Source organism: Fusarium pseudograminearum, chromosome 1, assembly GCF_000303195.2.
Source record: "Fusarium pseudograminearum CS3096 chromosome 1, whole genome shotgun sequence".
Lineage (NCBI taxonomy): Eukaryota > Fungi > Ascomycota > Sordariomycetes > Hypocreales > Nectriaceae > Fusarium > Fusarium pseudograminearum.
Window position 1 is genome coordinate 7389808 of NC_031951.1, and position 18416 is coordinate 7408223.

Genomic DNA, 18416 nt, shown 5'->3' on the forward strand with positions numbered 1-18416 from the left:
AAAGCAAACTCAGTCTCGCCCAATTAAAAACACTGTGAGACCTACTCTTGGGTTCATACTACCTGCCGTTGTGGTTGTTGCTCTTTCAAATGCCATGGACCAAAAACAAATCAATCATAAAAATAGCCTAAAAAGGCTTGCTAATTTCATGTCGTACGCTTCGAGCAGCGAGCGTTTCCGATATCCTAGGGCACATGGCTAAATACTGTAACAAAGATAAGAAGTCTGTAATTCTCCAGATACTTGTCACATTCTGTAACTTGTTCGGCAACGCATAGATGACTTTCACTGCCGACGCAAGGTACCTACATTAGAACAAAGGGGAAATGGTAAAATTCATGCTGAAACCTCCAGTATTTAATCGTCTATTTCTCCGATCTCCTGACGATGACTGTTGATTCTTTCCGATAGAGTTCGGAACTGGAGCCAATCGCAGTATCACTTTGCCTCGTCAACTTTGCAAACTTTCGCTATGGCACGAGCCGAGCGGGAAGTTTCTATTCCCGTTCAGACGGAATATTGTCTACATAAACTCTAATATATTATCTGCACGTTCATGTAAGAGAATCCATCATCCACTTACCAGCATGATCAGATCCTCAAAACCACGAATCGCATGTTTTCCGTTCTATGTTCCGAGTTTCACGTACACATTGGAATCCCACTCTCCATAGCCTCGATTTGCATGACTCGTGCCATGTAGTCTTAGTAATGTCATGTCAGGGGGATATGGTTCCATCCCAACGGTTATGGAGATTAAGACCCTTGCATAATGCGTGAATAAACCTTATTTTCGGCCTTCCCGAGAAATTGTGTATTATTAAGGACCTGTCAACGTTAGATTCCCGGCTTTCAAAGCAGTTGACGTAACCTTGAACCAGGTTTTTTCAATCCCACTTTATCGCCGAGCCGCGGGACGAACATACGGGTATATACATACATACATATATAAATATATATACATTTTGAATCTGTCTGTTATCATAGTCTCTCTAAGGGATTAGCACTTCAATCACCTTGCAATCACTCTTTAATCGATAAACATGCGCGCTTCTTTATTGTCCCTTGCCTCTTTGGCTACTTCTGCCTGGGGCTACGACCAGGTCCTTGGTTTCAACAACAAAGTTGTAACCGAGACTCGATCACTCGATGAGATTCACAAGGCAGCACTCAAGGAGGGAGGCGTTGTCACCCTCTGGCACGGCGGAGATGCGGTTAACCAGCAGGCCGGCCTGAAGAAGGCCTTTGAGAAGCGCTTCCCTGGTATGCACCTCAACATTACCGTCGATCTATCCAAGTACCACGACGCCAGGCTCGACCAACAACTTGCTGCTGGTGGAAAGGCTGTCTACGTCGACAGCGTCATTCTCCAGACATTGCACGACTACCCCCGTTGGGCTCAAGAAGGCGCATTGCTCAACTACGCGCCCAAGGGCTTCGACCAAATCGAAGCCGCGTACAAGGACACCACAGCTTCTTGGTATGGTGTTTATATCTTCTACTGGACTTTCGGGTGGAACGCCAAGAAGCTCCCTGGAATCAAGGCACCCGTCGACTATCCCGACTTTCTTCGCCCCGAGTTCAAGGACAAGCTTGTTCTGACCTACCCCAATGACGACGACGCGGTCCTCTACGCTTTCCAGCTCATGTAAGTACTAAAACCACATATTTGTCGCGTTGTGAACTAACAGTCCTTTTAGCATGCAACAGTATGGTGTTTCTTGGTTCGAGAAACTTCTCAAGCAGAACCCTCGATGGGTTCGTGGTACCGCGACACCCGCATCTATTGCCCGGGCCAGTAACTACACCGAAGCCGCTTTCTTCGCTACCGGCGGAGCCTTCCAAAATTCCGAACCTATGCACTATGGTCAACCCAAGAACGGCAAGTACGTGACTTGGGCGCAGATGGCCGGTATTCCCAAGGATGCGCCTCACCCGGAGGGAGCCAAGCTTCTTCACAATTTCATCCTTAGCCCCGAGTTCCAGAAGAGTGTGGGTACCTGGTCCGTTCGTCGTGACATACCTACTCCCGAGGGTTACCCTGATCTTGCCAACGAGACTACTACCAACCCTACCGAGTTCACGCGTTGGATGTCCGACCGCGCCACGGTTGAGAGACTCCGATTCTGGTTTGAGGCTCAAATTGGTTCTGCACAGGGTGTTGACCCAATTCACGATCCCATCAACATGCAGTAAATTGCCGGACGTGACAGACTTTCAATTAGTTGGAGTTGAAGGCCTTGGAATCCAAGACAATGTTTCACTTGTCATATAATGAACTGTAAATATTTTTTGTGTGTCTATTTCTCCAGCTTAGAGAATCATAGACCTGCGTCTAAAAAGATCATATTGCTGTATCTGAGTTGAGGTTCAAGTTTCCTCATTTAAACCCTTGAACCTACCCGAGGCTCTCGTTATTCAAAAGTCATGACTAATAGAAATTACCCCGCACGATTGGCTCCGGGTCCCGAAACCCCTGTTCTATTTCCACTCTTGATGTCTTCTTATCGACGATAACAAATGAGACATGCCACAGTTACGCCCGAGTCTAGTCCCTATAGTGGAATCACCTCATATATTGTGCCGTACACATGATCTGGAACTTGGCAGGATCCCTCTACAGAACCTATTTGAACTCATCATATCTTTTGTCTATCTGACCAGATTACAACACTGTCAACCCTTTGGGAATCTACAGCCGACACCTAGATAAGCTGCCCGGTCTAGCGTTCCAGACAACGATACAACCCCTCGGGGAAATGCGAAACATGACTTATCTCCGCAGATTGGGGATGGAATCCAAGCCCGTTTGGGAAAGAACATGCGACAGTATCTGGGGGGGCAAACTAACAAAGCGTCAATACCAAAGTCTCGGGACACGCAGCTGAGACTTAAAGATGGTCCATCTCCCGTCTTCTGTTTCTCAATTGTCTCTGTCTTTAGATCAATAAAATGGACGACACACGATCCAAGATGGACTCGTCCAAACGAGATGACGATAACCAGGACGTAAAGTCCGTCACCCAAACCACGCCTATCAACGCCTCAGGTCACGTCCAAGAGCTACCTCAAAACTTTACTCTTCTCTCCCTCGCAGGCGTTGGTCTCGTCGTCGGCAACGTCTGGCCCGCAATCGGCGGCTCCATCCTTGTCGCCATCTTCAACGGCGGCCCACCTGGCGTTTTATACGAATTCATCGCCGTGTCAATCTTCTACTGGGCCGTAGCCGCCAGTGTCGCAGAGCTTGCAAGCGCGATTCCTTCATCCGCTGGCGTATACCACTGGGCGTCTGTTACCCCAGGACCAAAATGGGGACGCGTCTTGGGCTTCTACGCGGGTTGGTGGAATTATCTCGCTTGGTGTCTCGGTTGCGCGAGCATGTCAAGCATCCTTGCAAACACGCTCGTGCAGATGTATGCTTTGAACCATGATGGTTTCGTGGCTGAGCCGTGGCATGTTTTCATCACTTATATTATCATGACATGGCTTTCATGTGCGGCTGTTTGCCTCTGGAACAGTGCCATGCCGGCCTTGAACAAATTCGGCGTGTTTATCATCCTGGCTGGCTTCATCATCACGGTCATTACTGTCACGGCTATGCCTGGCACTGGAGGTCGTCCGCCACATGCGAGCTCGGCATTCGTATGGAAAGACTGGACCGCTGATATTGGATATCCGGATGGATTCGTCTTTGTGGCGGGAATGCTCAACGGAGCGTATAGTGTTGGATCAGTCCATGCTACCACGCAGTTAGCCGAGGAGATCCCCAACCCCAGTCGCAACGTGCCCATTGCTATCCTATTTCAAGTTGCGACTGGCTTTATTACTGGCCTTTGCTATCTCATTGCTATTATGTACGCCATCAACGACTATGACGCGCTTTTTGAATCTGCGTATCCCATTGCAGAGATCTATCGTCAAGCAACTGGTTCAGCAGCTGGCGCTACAGGCTTGTTGTCATTGGTTATGATTTGTATTGCTTTGACAGTCGTTGGACTCTACATTACTTGCGGGCGAACTCTCTGGGCTCTTGCCCGTGATGGCGCGACTCCTTTCCCAGCAGTATTTGGTCACGTCCAACCATCCCTCGACATGCCTCTATGGTCTACTATCGCTACAGCGGTCTTGGTGTCTGTTCTTGGTGCAATCTATGTCGGAAGCACAACCGCCTTCAACGCCTTTGTTGGAACATTTATTCTGCTCTGCAGCTGTTCATTCCTTTCATGCATTCTGCCTAACCTGCTCAGTGGACGTAAAAACATCACCTATGGACCCTTTAGAATGTATGGAATTTGGGGCTTTCTCGTCAACGGCATTGCTTGCGCCTATCTCCTTATCTGGAGTGTCATCTACTGCTTTCCTTATGCTTTACCTACATCGCCGCAGAGTATGAATTACACATGTGTAATTTGGGGCGGTTTGACATTTTTGGTTAGTGTTTGGTGGTTTGCGAGTGCAAGAAAAGGATATAAAGGGCCTACCACTACTGGAAGCGTTGTTTCCGGAGTAGCTGTTGGTTCGGTCTGATTTGTTTGTGTTTGCTGTGGCAATGACTGACTCGTCTCCGAACTGTATGTACATAATCCGATAAGCATCTCGCTGTTTCAATTTGAAAATCGCCTCATTTCTTTTTATCTGCTGTCTCTGCTGCGTGGCATATTCACAGCCTCCAACCAGAAGATCGAGGCGAAAAATGCATTCGCACCTATCATATATCAACTGCGCATGTCGTCTCCTCTTCTTTGGATATCCAATCTTAGTCATCTGTCCCATATAACAAGGCGAGACAAGACCAGGTTTAGGACTGGTTGGCCTCAAAAAAACAGCGGACTTTTGGGTCTATGTATTCTGTGCACAATCATATGAGGGAATGCATTGTGACTGTGATGGACATTACATTACATTACAGTAGGCTAGGCAACAAAATGATTGTATGCACACGCGGAACATAGAAGGAATTTTGATGAGATCGAGGCCACGCTTTGCATTTGCAGCGCTTATCGAAGGAGTAATGTCTACGTAGGTAGGTACACGATCTTTGCGGATCATGCTATGGAGTTTGATGTGCACTAAGATATGCATTGACCACGAGATGAATTGTTGATCGTCTCGATGAATCTAGAATCGAATCGTCTTTTGTTGGGGTTTGGTAGGGTCCTTTGCTTGTAATGGAAACACGGACAATCGAGACAATTCGATGCTTGTGGTTCCACATGGACAAGGAATGTGCTTGAAAGGCGTTGCCGCCAGAGTGCTTGAGCTGTCTTTGTGGCAAGGTATGTACTCTCAGTTGATAGCTGGCAGTGAGTAATACCGACAACAACTCAGCTTACTATGGATATACTGCGCCGCCTCAAAGAACAACAACATTCAAGGCCATGTCTATTTCATGGATATGAAACTACAGCGAGAAAGTCAGGCATTCTGTGATGGAAAATGACGGATACCAAAGCCTTGGTTAATGGTTCAAAGGGGAGGTTGGGCATAGTCGATCTGAAACCCCGCAAACGGGGTCTGGTGGTTGAAGCGCCGAGATTGATTGATAGCGATACGGTAGTTGGGAGTGATCAGCGTTTCGACTGCCAAACGCGAATAGCCTCAGTTTTTTGTCAGGCGGGCACGAGCAAGGAAGACGAGGCGGGCCATGGATGAGAGACCATGTCTTGGGCCAGCCACAACGAGTTGGGCTATGGAATGAGTCAGATAAACAGCCTCAATCCGACTCATCTCTATTTATTACTCATAACCCTCGTGTCCTCAAACAACGTACGCTGTCTACTATCCAAGCAATTCCTTTGTACTTTGCCTCACTGAACTGTCGGTTCTGTCAAGCCCCCCCAGCTCACCACAACCAGTCGACTAGGACTAGACTGGACTAGATATCTTTACCCAGTTTTACGACCCTTCTCGAACGAATCGGAAACCCCCACATAAACGTTGCAGCCCGACCCGACATAAACGCCTAAAATGGCCTCAAAAGCTACAGGGACTCCCCCCTGTAAGTCTACGAGCCCAAGCTGCTGATCTCTTGTGTGATTTTGACTGGATGCCTTGATTTTGACGATTGGGCATGATGAAATTGAGTTTTGTGGGGGAAGAAATATGGACTGATAGACAGCTGTACTACCTATGTATGTATGTAGGTAGTAGACAGAGACAAGGAACAGAGAAGAAAGGGAAAAGACACAAAAACACAAAAAAAGAAATAGGGCAAAAATAAGCGAATTTTCAGTGGCACAAAATGTAACTGTAACGCAGAATGTAGGTGCTCTCTCGTGATTTTGGTCTGGCTTGCTTGAATTGTACACGTAAGACACACAGCGGTATGGAGTCGTGCATTTCTTTTTATCCTCTTTTCTCCCCTTTTGTGCAGAACAGAAGTTATCGCTTAGTGCTCCGGTGAACGAGGTCCTTCGGCCTTGTTTCGACAGCGGAGGTGCCGGGATAATCCCCATTCCCCTGCAGAGGGTCACTACCCGGGGAATGATTCCCTTCAAACCACGCCTGTCCACATGGCCAGCCGCCGTAAGTCTTAGACTCTTTTTGTCAACTGTCAAAGCTTCACCTGCGCAGTAGTAGCTTCACCCCCGCTGAAAGGTCCTGAAGTCCTGACTCCCGGGGGTCCATCATCACATATGTACATAGCCCATGAGGCCAATCGAGCCCTTGCAGCATGTCGGGTCACCTTTCTCACATACCAAAATAGACTAGGGCCTCTTTTTCTTTCCTTCTCTCCCGTTCTGCCGTCCAAGGATTATGCTTCTCTCGTCATGGGCGCAGCCGATTTGGCAGTAATTGGTCCAGCTGTTCAACTGCAGTGCGGTGCACGCCTGGCTTGGTAAGGTCTGGCTTGGTCAGGTCAGGTCGGGCCTGCCCGTGCCCAATCCAGTTTGTGGTTGGTAGTGGATCAAAGTCACTTCTTACCCCTGTTGGAATTGGGTTGGGCTTGGCCAAGGCTCGGGCTCTCCCACCCCCGGCTCTTGTATGTAGATCCAAGGCAAAAAAAGAGGCTTCGAACAAAACTGGCGGCTATACACCTTATTTCCAGGCCGAGCTGAATTTCTCTTCCCTTTCTCTTTCTTCTTCTTCTTCTTCTCTCTAGAGATAGCTCAAAAACACAAAGCATTAATCAATTGCGAGGCCTCTTGTGTCCCCTCTATCCTTATTTCATTTATCTATCTAGTCCACCCTCTCGATCCTCTTCACCGCCCGTCGATCATATCACACACGGACCCTGGCACCGTACCTACCTACCGTCTTAGTATAGTGCCTACGAACCCCACGAAACTACAGAAAGAAACACACACGTGCGAGACACAGAGAGAAACTCACCTCTCGGTCAACAAATAATTCACTTCAACACATACACAATCACACAACACACAACAGTCTCATACCAGTATGAGGAAATCATCACAGAAGACGGCTACAAAGCCGGCGCCGACATCATCGCGTCGGCCTTTCGACCCAATGTCACAATATGAACAGCAACGCCAGCAGGAGACTGCCATGGCTCTCACAATCCGGGGTAACCCACCCAGAAACTCTTCGTCGGACGACAATACAAGGAACCCAAGGACCACCTCAACTGCCCTCACACGGAACCGATCAGTCTCCCGTCCACCATCCACTCGTCGACCAGACGATGATGGCCTATCCACCGTCTCGGAAGCCACAACAGCACCATCAGAGGTCTCTACCGTCTCTTCAGCCAGTGAAGCCTCGTCAGTATCACCGCCACCCATGAACCGACGACAGGACTCTGGAAGAGGCTTCATGTTCCAACCACCCCAGCTTCGTTTCAGATCCAGCCATGACACTCGATCACCAGAGCCATCACCGAGAGCATCATACATGTCTGATGAGAACTGGGACTCCGCCTCCGAGCTAGGGTGGGGAAGTTCATCCAACGTCTCCGTCTCCACAAGGGCTACCACTGTTATGAGTGAGAGTGAGGATGACTACTCCAAGACACCTACCCGGTCTCGATCCATTGTGCGCCAGGCAGGTACTCTTTCACGACAGCAGTCTCGCCCTGGTGAGAAGCGAGTTGAGTTTGAGACAGACAGCCAGCTTGAGAGAACATCTGGTCGACAGGTTGAGCGCCAGCAGGAGAGGCCCAAGGAGCGATCACGAAGTCGTGGTAGAACCTTCCACATTCACATTGAGCCTACTGCCCAACAACAGCAGCCTCTTATCCCACAGCAGCAGCAACAGCAGGTCGTTTCTCAGCAGCCCCAGACAACACAGCAGACAACCACCCAACAGCCTGCTGCCCAGAATGGTGCTGTCATCCATGCTACCACGACGACTACATCGTCATCATCTACCTACACTCAGCATCCTGCTGGGATGACCCAGCAACCTCTCATCCCGGCCCAGCAGCCTCTCATTCCTCAACAACCCATTATGTACACTGGTCAACCCATTACCCCTCCTGTCGTTCAGCCCGTGGTGCAACCCTTCCAACAGCCTCTCATTCCACAGCAACCGCAGATTGTTTCCACACCCCAGCGTATCCCAGAGGAGCGTCAACTTCCCCAGCCCGAGCGTCCTCCGTCTCGACCAAGGGCTCGCTCACGCCACGATGTGGAAGAGACCATGTCTGCTGAGCTCGACAACCTCCGCAAGGAGCTCAAGATGCTCAAGGAGAAGCAGAAGGAGACACACAAGGATCTCAGCGACGCTCGCTACAGGCTCTCCAACATGCAGACCGACAAGGATGAGCTGCGAGAGGAGAGGAACAAGGCCCAGGCTACACGGGACCGACTTGTTACCGAGTTCGAGGAGCAGACCCGTCTGCTTGAGAGAACAAGGACAAGGCTTGATGAGCAGCGCCGAACCCTGGAGCGATTCGAGAAGGACCGTGATACCTCAATTGACAAGGTCAAGAGAGATCGCGATCAGGTCCTCGACAGGTTCAGGCACGAGCGTGACCAAGCCATCAAGAATGTCGACAAGATCAAGCGAGAGCGCGACCAGGCTGTGGAGCAGGCTCAGAAGGATCTTGATCACGGTATCTCCAAGTCCAAGAAGGAGCGTGACCAAGAGTTGCAGCGACTTCAGCGCGAGCGCGACGAGATGGTCAATCGCATCAAGCGTGAGCGTGACTCTGTCGTCGACAAGCTCCAGAGGGAACGCGATTTCACTGCTGAGAAGGCCAAGAACGACCTCGACGCGGCCATCACAAAGTCCAAGAGGGAGCGTGACTCGGCTATTGCCAAGCTCCAGAAGGAGCGCGATCAAGCCATTGAGCAGGTCAAGAGGGAGAAGGATCAGATCATCAACCAGGCTCAGAAAGAGCGCGACATGATCGTCTCCAAGCTTACCATTGAGCGCGATGAGCTGATCAAGACCGAGACTGCCTTCAGCAACAGGGTCAAGGAGCTTGAGGAGCATCTCACCAAGCACCGCGAGCTCAAGGCTGCTCTTGAGAGGAACTACGAGGACCTCAAGAAGAACAGCCTCGAGGCGACCCAGTCCAACACCAAGTTCGAGGCCAAGGCTATCAACTTGGAGCGCGAGCTTGAGGACATCAAGGCTATCCGCAAGTCCCAGGAGACAGCTTATGTTGCTCGCATCGCCACCATGGAGATCTCCCAAGAGTCCATGCAGTTCCGCGTCAACAACATGGAGCAGGACCTCGTCGACAAGGCCAAGGAGCTGGGTGAGCTGACTGTGTCTCGCGACCGTTTCCAGATGGAAAGCGAGAACTCCAAGAACCAGGTCGAGTCTCTCAGCAAGGACAAGCTTGGCCTCGAGGATGACAAGAAGAACCTTCAGCAGCAAATCGCTGATCTTACAGGCGACAAGTCCAGACTCCAGGATCAGCTCACAGGGCTTGAGACCGACAAGAGGGCGCTCGAGGTGCAAGTTGTGACACTCCAGGCAACTATCGACGATCTCCTGAAGGACAAGGAAGCCTGGGCCAAGGATACTGAGAGCAAGGAGGCTCAAATCGCTGGCCTGGACACCGAGAACGGAGCTCTGAAGTCACAGATCGAGTCCATCAGCAAGGAGAAGGAGGCCGTCACCAGGGACATGGAGGAGGTTGAGAGCAAGAGGAGGAAGCTCAAGAAGAAGTACGAGCTGCTCCATGACGAGAGAGATGGATTGAGGGACCAGATGAGGGGAATGATCCACACCCAGGACGATCAGAGCGCCCAGGTACTGAGATTGTCTGTGGAGGTCTCAGGCTTGAGATCCGAGAACATGGCCCTGAGATCTGATGCTGGCAGCGTTGTGTCTAGCGCCATGTCTTCTATCTCCAGCTCTTTGAACAGCGTCAGCGACGTGACCAGTGTGACATCGGAGGCAACGGAGAAGGCTGAGCCTGCGAACCCGCCAGAGCCTGCTTCTGTTGAAGATGTGCCTGAGACTATCGTCGAGGAGGTCATCATCGTTGAGGAGGAGATTACGGTACCTGAGCCAGAGGCTCCTCCTGCTGAGGCTGCTCCCGAACCTGAGATTGAAGCTCCACCTGCACCCGAGCCCGAGCCCGAAGCACCTGTCGAGGTGAAGGCTGCAGATCCAACTCCTGAGCCAGCTGCTCCAGCCCTTGAAGAGCAGAACACCGAGCTCAAGGAGAAGCTCACTACCGTCGAAGAAGCTGTCGCTGCCATGAACACCAAGCATGACGACCTCACTATCAAGTTCGAAGCCACGGCCGAGAACGCAGGTCGTCTCCAGCTCAGCGTCGACATGCTTACCGCCGAGCGTGATGAGATTACCCAGAAGCTCACCACACTGCAGGAAGAGGCTACTGCCCTCCAGCAGAAGGCTGATGAGGTCACTACTGACCGCGACGATCTCAAGACCAGGCTCACTGCCGCTGAGGAGCAGATTGCCATTCTCATCGCCGAGCGGGACGAGCTGAACAAGAAGCTTGAGACTGCTGAGCGCGAGGCTGTGATTCTCGACGCACTGAGGATTGAGAACAACAACCTGATGAAGAAGCTTGACGACGCCAAGAAGGCTCAGAAGTCTGCTGCATCCAAGGTGAACTCTCTCGAGACTCAGATTGCTGCGCTGGTGGCTCAGATCAACAACGGTGGTGGAGGCACTGCTCCCAGAGCGAGCTCTAAGGGAAGGAAGTCTATCAAGGATCCCAAGCGAGCACAGGAGCTTGTCATCGTGAGGGATCCTCGGGAAAAGGGACTGTAAGTTTAACGATCTCTCTATTGATTGGTATGGCGCTTATTAACTAATAGTTTGCAGAAGCTCTATTGTACGAAGACGAAATCTTGATTCAGCGATTTCAAGGTCAGGCTCTCGGTCTGACGGGTCTGCGGATTCGTGACTAGTTGAATGGCTCAAAGATGTCCTTCACATTGAGCGAACGGACATCTAACTACCCAACATCACAACAACTATTATACCACAACATAACAACACAACACGGCGTGACCTCACTATCCATCTCTGCCTATAAGAGATTGGTCACGCTCAACAAAACACAACATGACTTTGTCCTCAGAGATAGGTCAAGGCCAACAACAACACAACCTTGTGCTGTGTCTTTATAACCCAGACACGCCAAGATTGGCACTCTTTTGAAACAATTTCCTTTGTCTACTTTCCTTTCAACATTCGTTTATCACTTTTCATTGAGTCTGGGTGGAACATACATGTGTTTTTGGTTCTGGGATTGTTTGAGTAGCACGCGGGCATAGCATGTAGAACGGTTTTAAAAGATGAGACGAGCGACGCGATATTTGTATCAAGAATATATATGGGTCTATGGGTATGGATATATCAAGAGGTAGATGAGAGATGGAATTACGGTATTTATTGCGAAGGATCATAATTGGGATATTTGATAGTTTTGGAATAAAGATAAATTGAATGGATTGTCTTCAAACTGTGAGCCTCTACCACCAGATGAGACTCTTGACCACGTTCTTTTGGATTGATCGTAGTCTTTACTGTGCTGTATATCCCCCATCAACTGGCAGACGTACCCCCGTGATCCATCTCGCCTCGGCACTCGCAAGGAATATGGCTGCACCCACAATGTCCTGTGCTGTACCTAGTCCATGCAGTGGGTGCTTTGAGCGAATGACTTCCTTATCGTGTATCTTGACAGCGTCGGCAAGAAGGGCCGTCTCTGCGACTGTACGACTCGATTAGTACACAGCCTTGCATGAGAGAATTACGTAAACATACAGCCAGGGCAGATGGCGTTGCAGTGAATGCCGTCTTTTGCGTAGTCCAGAGCGATAGAGCGAGTCAGGTTTTGGGCTCCTCCCTTGGACGCAACATATGAAGCTTTCCTGTTAGCAAGATGTCTGTTTCAGTTGAGGAAGTACTTACGAAGGGCGTATCCTCCGACTAGTCCAAAGATGGACGCGATGTTGATGATCCAACCGCGGTCGCCAGCCTCATTCTTGTCTTGTTTAAGCATCTGGGCAATGGAATGCTTGCTGAGTAAGAAGATAGACTTGAGGTTAACAGCCATGGTTGTATCCCACCACTCCTCTGGGGTGTCGTGGATTCTGCGTGACGGTTTCCCTGACTCGATCGAGATACCCGCGTTGTTGACCACTCTGTACTCTGTCAATATGCCTGCACTCTCACCATAGAAAAAGGGTGATAACTTACACATCCACTCGGCCAAACTCGGTCACTGCTCTGTTGACAAGATTTTCCACAGCATCATTTTTACTAACATCTGTTTGCACAAAAATGGCTTCGCCACCTTTCTGTTTGATGAGTTCATGGGTACTGATCGCCTCTTCACCGTTCACGTCTGCGCGTGCACCTTGTTGTAGATCTGCACAGACAATCAAGGCTCCTTCGAGGGAGTAACCAAGTGCTATCGCACGGCCAAACCCTGAAGAGGAGCCTGTTACGATACACACTTTGTCTTTGAGACGGGTTCCATATGTTATCGTCATGGTTGGAAGAGGGATATCAGACAATATGTGGTTAGTCGGAGATGCTTGAGCTTGGTGGTATTTATGTACGTTCCAAAGATATATAGTGGGTTTCGATATTGCTCTTGACGTTGCAGTGTTGGTCCATAAGACTCAACTCATATCACATCCGCAGACTGGGTTGCCATTAACGATCCATGTTTCGGATATGGCAGACCTCTTTTCGACAATATTCAAGTTTCGAAAGCCAAGATTTCAGAAGTGTTGGTCGTCAAGTCCCGAAATATCGGATCAGTTGGACGCCAAGTCTTGAACTTCCGGATAAGTTGGAAGCCGAGCGTTATGCATGACTTGATGCATTCCAGCTCCTATAACGAGGACGCCTGTCTCGACCACGATGGCCCGCAAGAAAGTATTGAAACAAACCAAAAGTGCGATACACTCTATTATCAATGTCTAGCTTGGTAAGTATTCATTTTATCTTTAAGCTGACTTGTAGTTTTGGCCTTAACTCAATCCATCTTAACGCATTTTGTGTCTTGATGATCACTTGCAGTTATTACATCCACGCCGCTCCTGAGTTAAAAACAGCATTCTAGCCGAGTTGATATAAGCATGTTACCTTCCTCCAGTGACAATAAGTCAAACCTCGGCTCTACTATCAAAAAGTCTCACGATGTGCCGACTGCAACGAGCGGGGGTTGCAGTTGCGTGGGGTCGCTGCATGCAATGAATCAGGTCAACATGGTGACGAGAGGGGAAACAAGCACGGATCGAGAAATTTAAGGTCATTTGACTACCAGGAGCTACTGAATGTAGTAATCCGTACATGCATTGGTGTCGCTGCGACATGCTGGCGATGTATCATATCGTGATTAATGCATAACAGTGAAGCTGAAAAGGTCTTTTGCGCACAGAAATATTGACAAGGGCACAATTTGAGGAGCAGAAATGCTTTGCAGATTCATGGATCGTATTCGGCTTCATCGCAGCAGACGAATTATGTTCAAAATCATAACTTGCACCCCCAGATGTCCTTCTCTCCAAGCCAATTCCAAACATTCGCATCCCCTTCCTCCCAATTGCTCGTCGAAAATCCCTTGGTAGGATCCCTGAAATCCGGCCCTGGATCATTGAAAACCTGAACTTGACGTGTATTATCTTTCCCAACTTCCAAGATCGTACCTCCAAGATGCTTCTCGCTCTCCATACACTCCAGCATCGCCTCTGCACATTCATAGGGCGTAACCCACGCATCCTGTGTTTCATTCACGTACTTGATCTTTTCAGCATCCTCTGTCCATAGAGGTGTACGTACCACACCAGGAGCAACTGCGTTGACTCGTATACCCGCCTGCTCGAGATTTGCTAGACACCGAACAAAGCCTGTGATGCCGAATTTACTCGCGCCATACATGGGTGCTCTGAAGACAGGTACTTGAGCAGCGATGGAAGAAATGTGAATCACTCGCTTTGGGTTGTCAGGCGACGCTTTTGCTCCAGGACCATGCATCCAGTAAGATATAGCCATTTGAGTAGCTCGGATAGGATGAACGAGGTTGATATCGAGCAACTTGTAGCCGTCACCTTCTGGGTCATCTTTACTCTCTGGAGATCCTGGTGGATGCCAGAAGTGAGACCAGTTGGGCTCGTAGACACCTGCACCAGGACAGACGATGTCAAGATCACCGAATTCCTGAACAGTAGTTCTGAAAGCATTCGACAAATCTTTCCAGGATGTCACGTCTGTTTTGATAAAGACTGCTCGGGGCGAAGAGGATGAGGAGTATTGAGACACTAGATCTTGGGCCTCTGGTCGAAGAGACAGATCTGCAATGACAACATTGCAATTCTTGGAGAGTAGGATCTTTGCAAATTCAAAGTTGATTCCTTTAACTGTCTTAGTGTGTTATCTATAAGTTTGCTTGAGTGTACTAACCTGAACCAGCTCCAGTGACAATGGCAGTTTTGCCAGACACAGAAAATGGCTTGGTGGGTTGGGAGGTCATCGTCAAGTACCTTTGTCAATACAAAACTTGTCAAGGTGCTTTAGTTAATCTGTGGTTCTTGGGTAATGATTATGAGTGAATCTCAACCCTTATATAGGCTGTCAAGTGACCCTGCTGGCATCAGTCAACGTCAGCTCTTCAACCCCGCTTGTAAATCCTTCGAGTAGGTGTCTAGTGATGTGTCCCCCCACACTTCCCCTCGCCGCCTTGATGACTCCATCAGCTCTAGCTCTTTCGGCTTGATTTCCTTTAGAACAACACCATTTATCCGCGGATGATCAAAACTTACTATATTAGATAGACTTGATATACACTACTCCGGTTCAGCAACCCAATTTGTTTCATCTCCTCTGTCAAGAGAGTAATGCGCTCTTTTTCGGGCTGGTAAGAATTCCCTCGCCACCATGGATAAGCTGATTAATTGTTTTTAGCGAAACTTGCAGAAGCAGAAAGTTGAAATGTGATGAAGCAAAGCCGATCTGCAGGGCCTGTATCAAGAGTTCTCGAGCATGCAATTACTCTAGAAGATCAGTGTTTCGTCCGTTCCAGACTCGTAGTGTGAAAAACCAGAATGATGATCCGAACTTCGGTTCGGGAGATACTCCACATAATTTTGAGGAGGATCATGTATGGCTTAAAGTTCCCGAAGAGCGTATGTTTTAGTTTGTTCACTTGAACCGGTACTTGTTGCTTATCGAAAACTTCTAGTTCACTTCGTCTACATAGAGGACCCATATTCTGAGCAGTACGACGCGATAGCTGATGGGATTACTCCTGTAGAAGCAAACTCTGAGGCGCCACACCAGGGATTTGGCTCACGGGTTGATCAGAATTCCCTGGCCACTGATGCGCAAACTCCTAATCAACATCTTGTTCCCGGAGAGACACCTAATTATGACAACTATGCTGTTGATTCAAGACTAGCAACACTCTATCTGATAAAGCATTACAAACAAGGGCCCGGTACTTGGTGAGTCCCCTACATTCGAGTGAAACACTCAAACTCTGACAAAACAAGGTTCGACATATTTGATACTGGTTGCTACTTCTCCGGCAAAGTCCCTGTCAAAGCAGCCTCGAGTCCTCTCCTCAAATCAGCTATTTGCGCTATTTCTGCAAAGCATTTGTACCGCCTCACTAGGAACACGTCCCACTCAATCTCGAGCCCACTCTCCCGAGGCCCCTGGCTGTCGTATGACTGGCACTACGAATCAGCAAAACACTATGACGACGCCATCAATCATCTGAAACGAGCAGTGGACTTGCAAACTTACGAGAATGATTTGAGTGAGAAAGAGGACATGCTAGCCGCTGTCGCGATCCTTTGTATCTATGAGCTCATGGATGCACCTGGAACAGCATGGAGAGCGCACTTGAGTGCTTTGCCACTGTTTAAACCAACTGAAGATGATTCAAATCCCTCTCCAACAATAGTGATTCCCAGGACCGCCATTCAGGGTCCCATTCTTTGGAGTTTGGCGAGGCAGGATTTGCTATGCGCTTGTGAGACTATACTTCCCGTCTCATCAAGTGTTATATCTAACTAGCATTAGTCATCAGCGAAACGCAAACACGACTTGACCTGAAGGACGTTCGTCTCTGGCAGAATGCAGGCCTTGCAACTGCCGAAGATGGTACTCTAATGCCCTTCAGCCCTTTATGCTCAGCAGACATCCGAACCTCGGCAGATGTAGAAGAAGACACCAAAAGTAATGAATTGACATGGCTGATAGGTAAGCTCTCGAATCATCTCACATCAGGTGACGCCATCAACCCTGCAGATTATGCGCTACCTAATGGTCAACGTCCCACAGTCGGGGTAACTCAAGAGTGTCTCCTTGAGCGTTGGAAATTGTTGGTGACAGAATTCAAAAAGTGGCACGAGAGCCTTCCTCGGACGTTCATGTCATACGCACGAACACCATATCCATTGGGATCACAATCATGCTTCAGTGCCTTTGACCAGGTATGGTACGAGTTGCCGATTTGCGCTGCTACCATGCAAAACTACTACATGGCAATGGTACTACTACTCGTGAATCAACCACAAGAGTCCACCTTTATCCGCTCAAATGTATCGGCGCGGTTGAGCTCGTACAGGAGGATACAGGAGGAGGTTCGTCATTACGCAAAGGAGATATGTGGAATCAGTCTTGCTGATCCAAGTGATCCGGTGAGGGCGAATTCTGTACAGGCACTCTTTGTGGCAGGACAGGTATTTCATGAAAAGGAAGAGCAAGACGCTGTTTTGAAGCTGCTGGAGGATGTAGAGAGGGATTTAGGGTGGACCACGCGATTCCATAGGGCGAAACTTGTTGATGAGTGGCCCAAGGACATTTGAGAAAAAGTATCACGCAGCCCTTGGCATTATATGGGTTTGGTTTATAGAAATATTGGTAAAATTGAAAGTAGCAGTAAACTATCTTTGCAAACATTACTATACGAGGCGTGGACAGTTGATATCAGTCTGTAGGGGTTGCACTGCCGCAATCTCGAGTCAAGGTAACATCGTCGAAAAAGATACCGAGAGCATCGTACTCTCCGCTGCATGATACCGAGAATGAGATAGCAGCTCCAGCAAGAGCAGTTCCTCTACTAGACCACCTCTGACTCTCCAGTTTCCAATTAGAAAGGTTATCGGGATAAACTGCCGTAAGCGCGTCGTTTCCGATCTTGGGTTGGATGGTGCAACTGAATCCACTTCCAAGGTTGTATGCTAGAGCAGCAGACCATCGGTAGGAGAGTACATAGTCGCCATTCAGGGTGGGCAAATTCTGCGCGAACTGCCCTGAGCCGCCACCATTCTCGAACTCAAGATCGCTGCGCTGGGTATTAGCATTTGTCACCAAGACTACTTGAAGGTATCGAAAGGAATCTTACGCGGCGTTGGGCTCGGAATATACACTGAAAGTGGTCCTTGTACCATCGCCTGTCCAGGGTGATAGAGAGTTGTTGTCGTCGAAGCCTGGGTTGATAATAACTTGAGTTTCGGCGCAAACTGGAGCCTCAGCGGTCGTGGTGACTTCGTCCGCGCTAGTTGTTGTAGTTTCAGCCACGGCCGTGGTAGTGGTCTCGATCAGGGTCGTCAAGGTTGTAGACTCGGGCACAGAAACAACTGTCGATGATGTCTCACTGGCGGCCAGGCTTGTGGCGGTGGTGGGTCGACAAGGGCCAGCTTCGGCTCCGAGAAAGCTGACGGCGAAAGCCGCTACAGCGAGAATGGATCGAGAAACCATCTTGGAACTGAACGATTCTAAACGAATGGAAGCGACTAAAGAGACGCAAGTTGAGTGAGTGTAAGAGGTTACAGGAACAAATCAACAAAATGGATAATCTTCCCAGTCTTTGGCTCCTATTTAATTGTTTGTTAAATTGCTTAAACGGTCTGGGGCTGAGTTAGACCGACGCTAATGTCAATAGTTCGACAGACTATTAATTCTAGGGTTACATTCTTTAATTTATTTTTGTCTGACAGCACATCAGTTTTTTCACGTAAGATCGCGAATGGCAGCCATAATAGCCGAGATCTAGA

General features: G+C 49.0%; 7 protein-coding genes across 7 annotated transcripts, besides 2 other annotated features; 4 read left to right on the top strand and 3 right to left on the bottom strand.

Moving 5' to 3' along the window:
* The first annotated feature begins 929 nt into the window (after nucleotides 1–929).
* Nucleotides 930–964: a microsatellite.
* Nucleotides 965–1043: 79 nt separating this feature from the next.
* Nucleotides 1044–2196, top strand: FPSE_00282 (uncharacterized protein; the record flags this gene model as incomplete). Its single annotated transcript, XM_009253402.1, has 2 exons — nucleotides 1044–1648; nucleotides 1701–2196. The coding sequence occupies 2 exons, from the start codon at nucleotides 1044–1046 to the stop codon at nucleotides 2194–2196; spliced, it is 1101 nt and encodes a 366-aa protein (XP_009251677.1).
* A 756-nt stretch (nucleotides 2197–2952) lies between these two features.
* Nucleotides 2953–4527, top strand: FPSE_00283 (uncharacterized protein; the record flags this gene model as incomplete). The annotated part of the gene is made up of 1 exon (XM_009253403.1): nucleotides 2953–4527. One exon carries the CDS (start codon nucleotides 2953–2955, stop codon nucleotides 4525–4527), a length of 1575 nt encoding a protein of 524 aa, XP_009251678.1.
* A 1440-nt stretch (nucleotides 4528–5967) lies between these two features.
* Nucleotides 5968–11299, top strand: FPSE_00284 (uncharacterized protein; the record flags this gene model as incomplete). The annotated part of the gene is made up of 7 exons (XM_009253404.1): nucleotides 5968–5998; nucleotides 6115–6135; nucleotides 6233–6261; nucleotides 6393–6525; nucleotides 6819–6982; nucleotides 7390–11159; nucleotides 11218–11299. 7 exons carry the CDS (start codon nucleotides 5968–5970, stop codon nucleotides 11297–11299), a joined length of 4230 nt encoding a protein of 1409 aa, XP_009251679.1.
* Nucleotides 7064–7096: a repeat region.
* Nucleotides 11300–11870: 571 nt separating the features above from the next.
* On the bottom strand, nucleotides 11871–12896 carry FPSE_00285 (uncharacterized protein; the record flags this gene model as incomplete). Its single annotated transcript, XM_009253405.1, has 5 exons — nucleotides 11871–11900; nucleotides 11961–12112; nucleotides 12166–12267; nucleotides 12313–12545; nucleotides 12601–12896. 5 exons carry the CDS (start codon nucleotides 12894–12896, stop codon nucleotides 11871–11873), a joined length of 813 nt encoding a protein of 270 aa, XP_009251680.1.
* Nucleotides 12897–13887: 991 nt separating this feature from the next.
* FPSE_00286 (uncharacterized protein) lies at nucleotides 13888–14884 on the bottom strand (the record flags this gene model as incomplete). The annotated part of the gene is made up of 2 exons (XM_009253406.1): nucleotides 13888–14765; nucleotides 14815–14884. The coding sequence occupies 2 exons, from the start codon at nucleotides 14882–14884 to the stop codon at nucleotides 13888–13890; spliced, it is 948 nt and encodes a 315-aa protein (XP_009251681.1).
* A 364-nt stretch (nucleotides 14885–15248) lies between these two features.
* FPSE_00287 (uncharacterized protein) lies at nucleotides 15249–17225 on the top strand (the record flags this gene model as incomplete). Its single annotated transcript, XM_009253407.1, has 5 exons — nucleotides 15249–15268; nucleotides 15316–15536; nucleotides 15593–15854; nucleotides 15903–16387; nucleotides 16438–17225. 5 exons carry the CDS (start codon nucleotides 15249–15251, stop codon nucleotides 17223–17225), a joined length of 1776 nt encoding a protein of 591 aa, XP_009251682.1.
* A 121-nt stretch (nucleotides 17226–17346) lies between these two features.
* FPSE_00288 (uncharacterized protein) lies at nucleotides 17347–18120 on the bottom strand (the record flags this gene model as incomplete). The annotated part of the gene is made up of 2 exons (XM_009253408.1): nucleotides 17347–17704; nucleotides 17765–18120. The coding sequence occupies 2 exons, from the start codon at nucleotides 18118–18120 to the stop codon at nucleotides 17347–17349; spliced, it is 714 nt and encodes a 237-aa protein (XP_009251683.1).
* Between the last annotated feature and the right edge of the window lie 296 nt (nucleotides 18121–18416).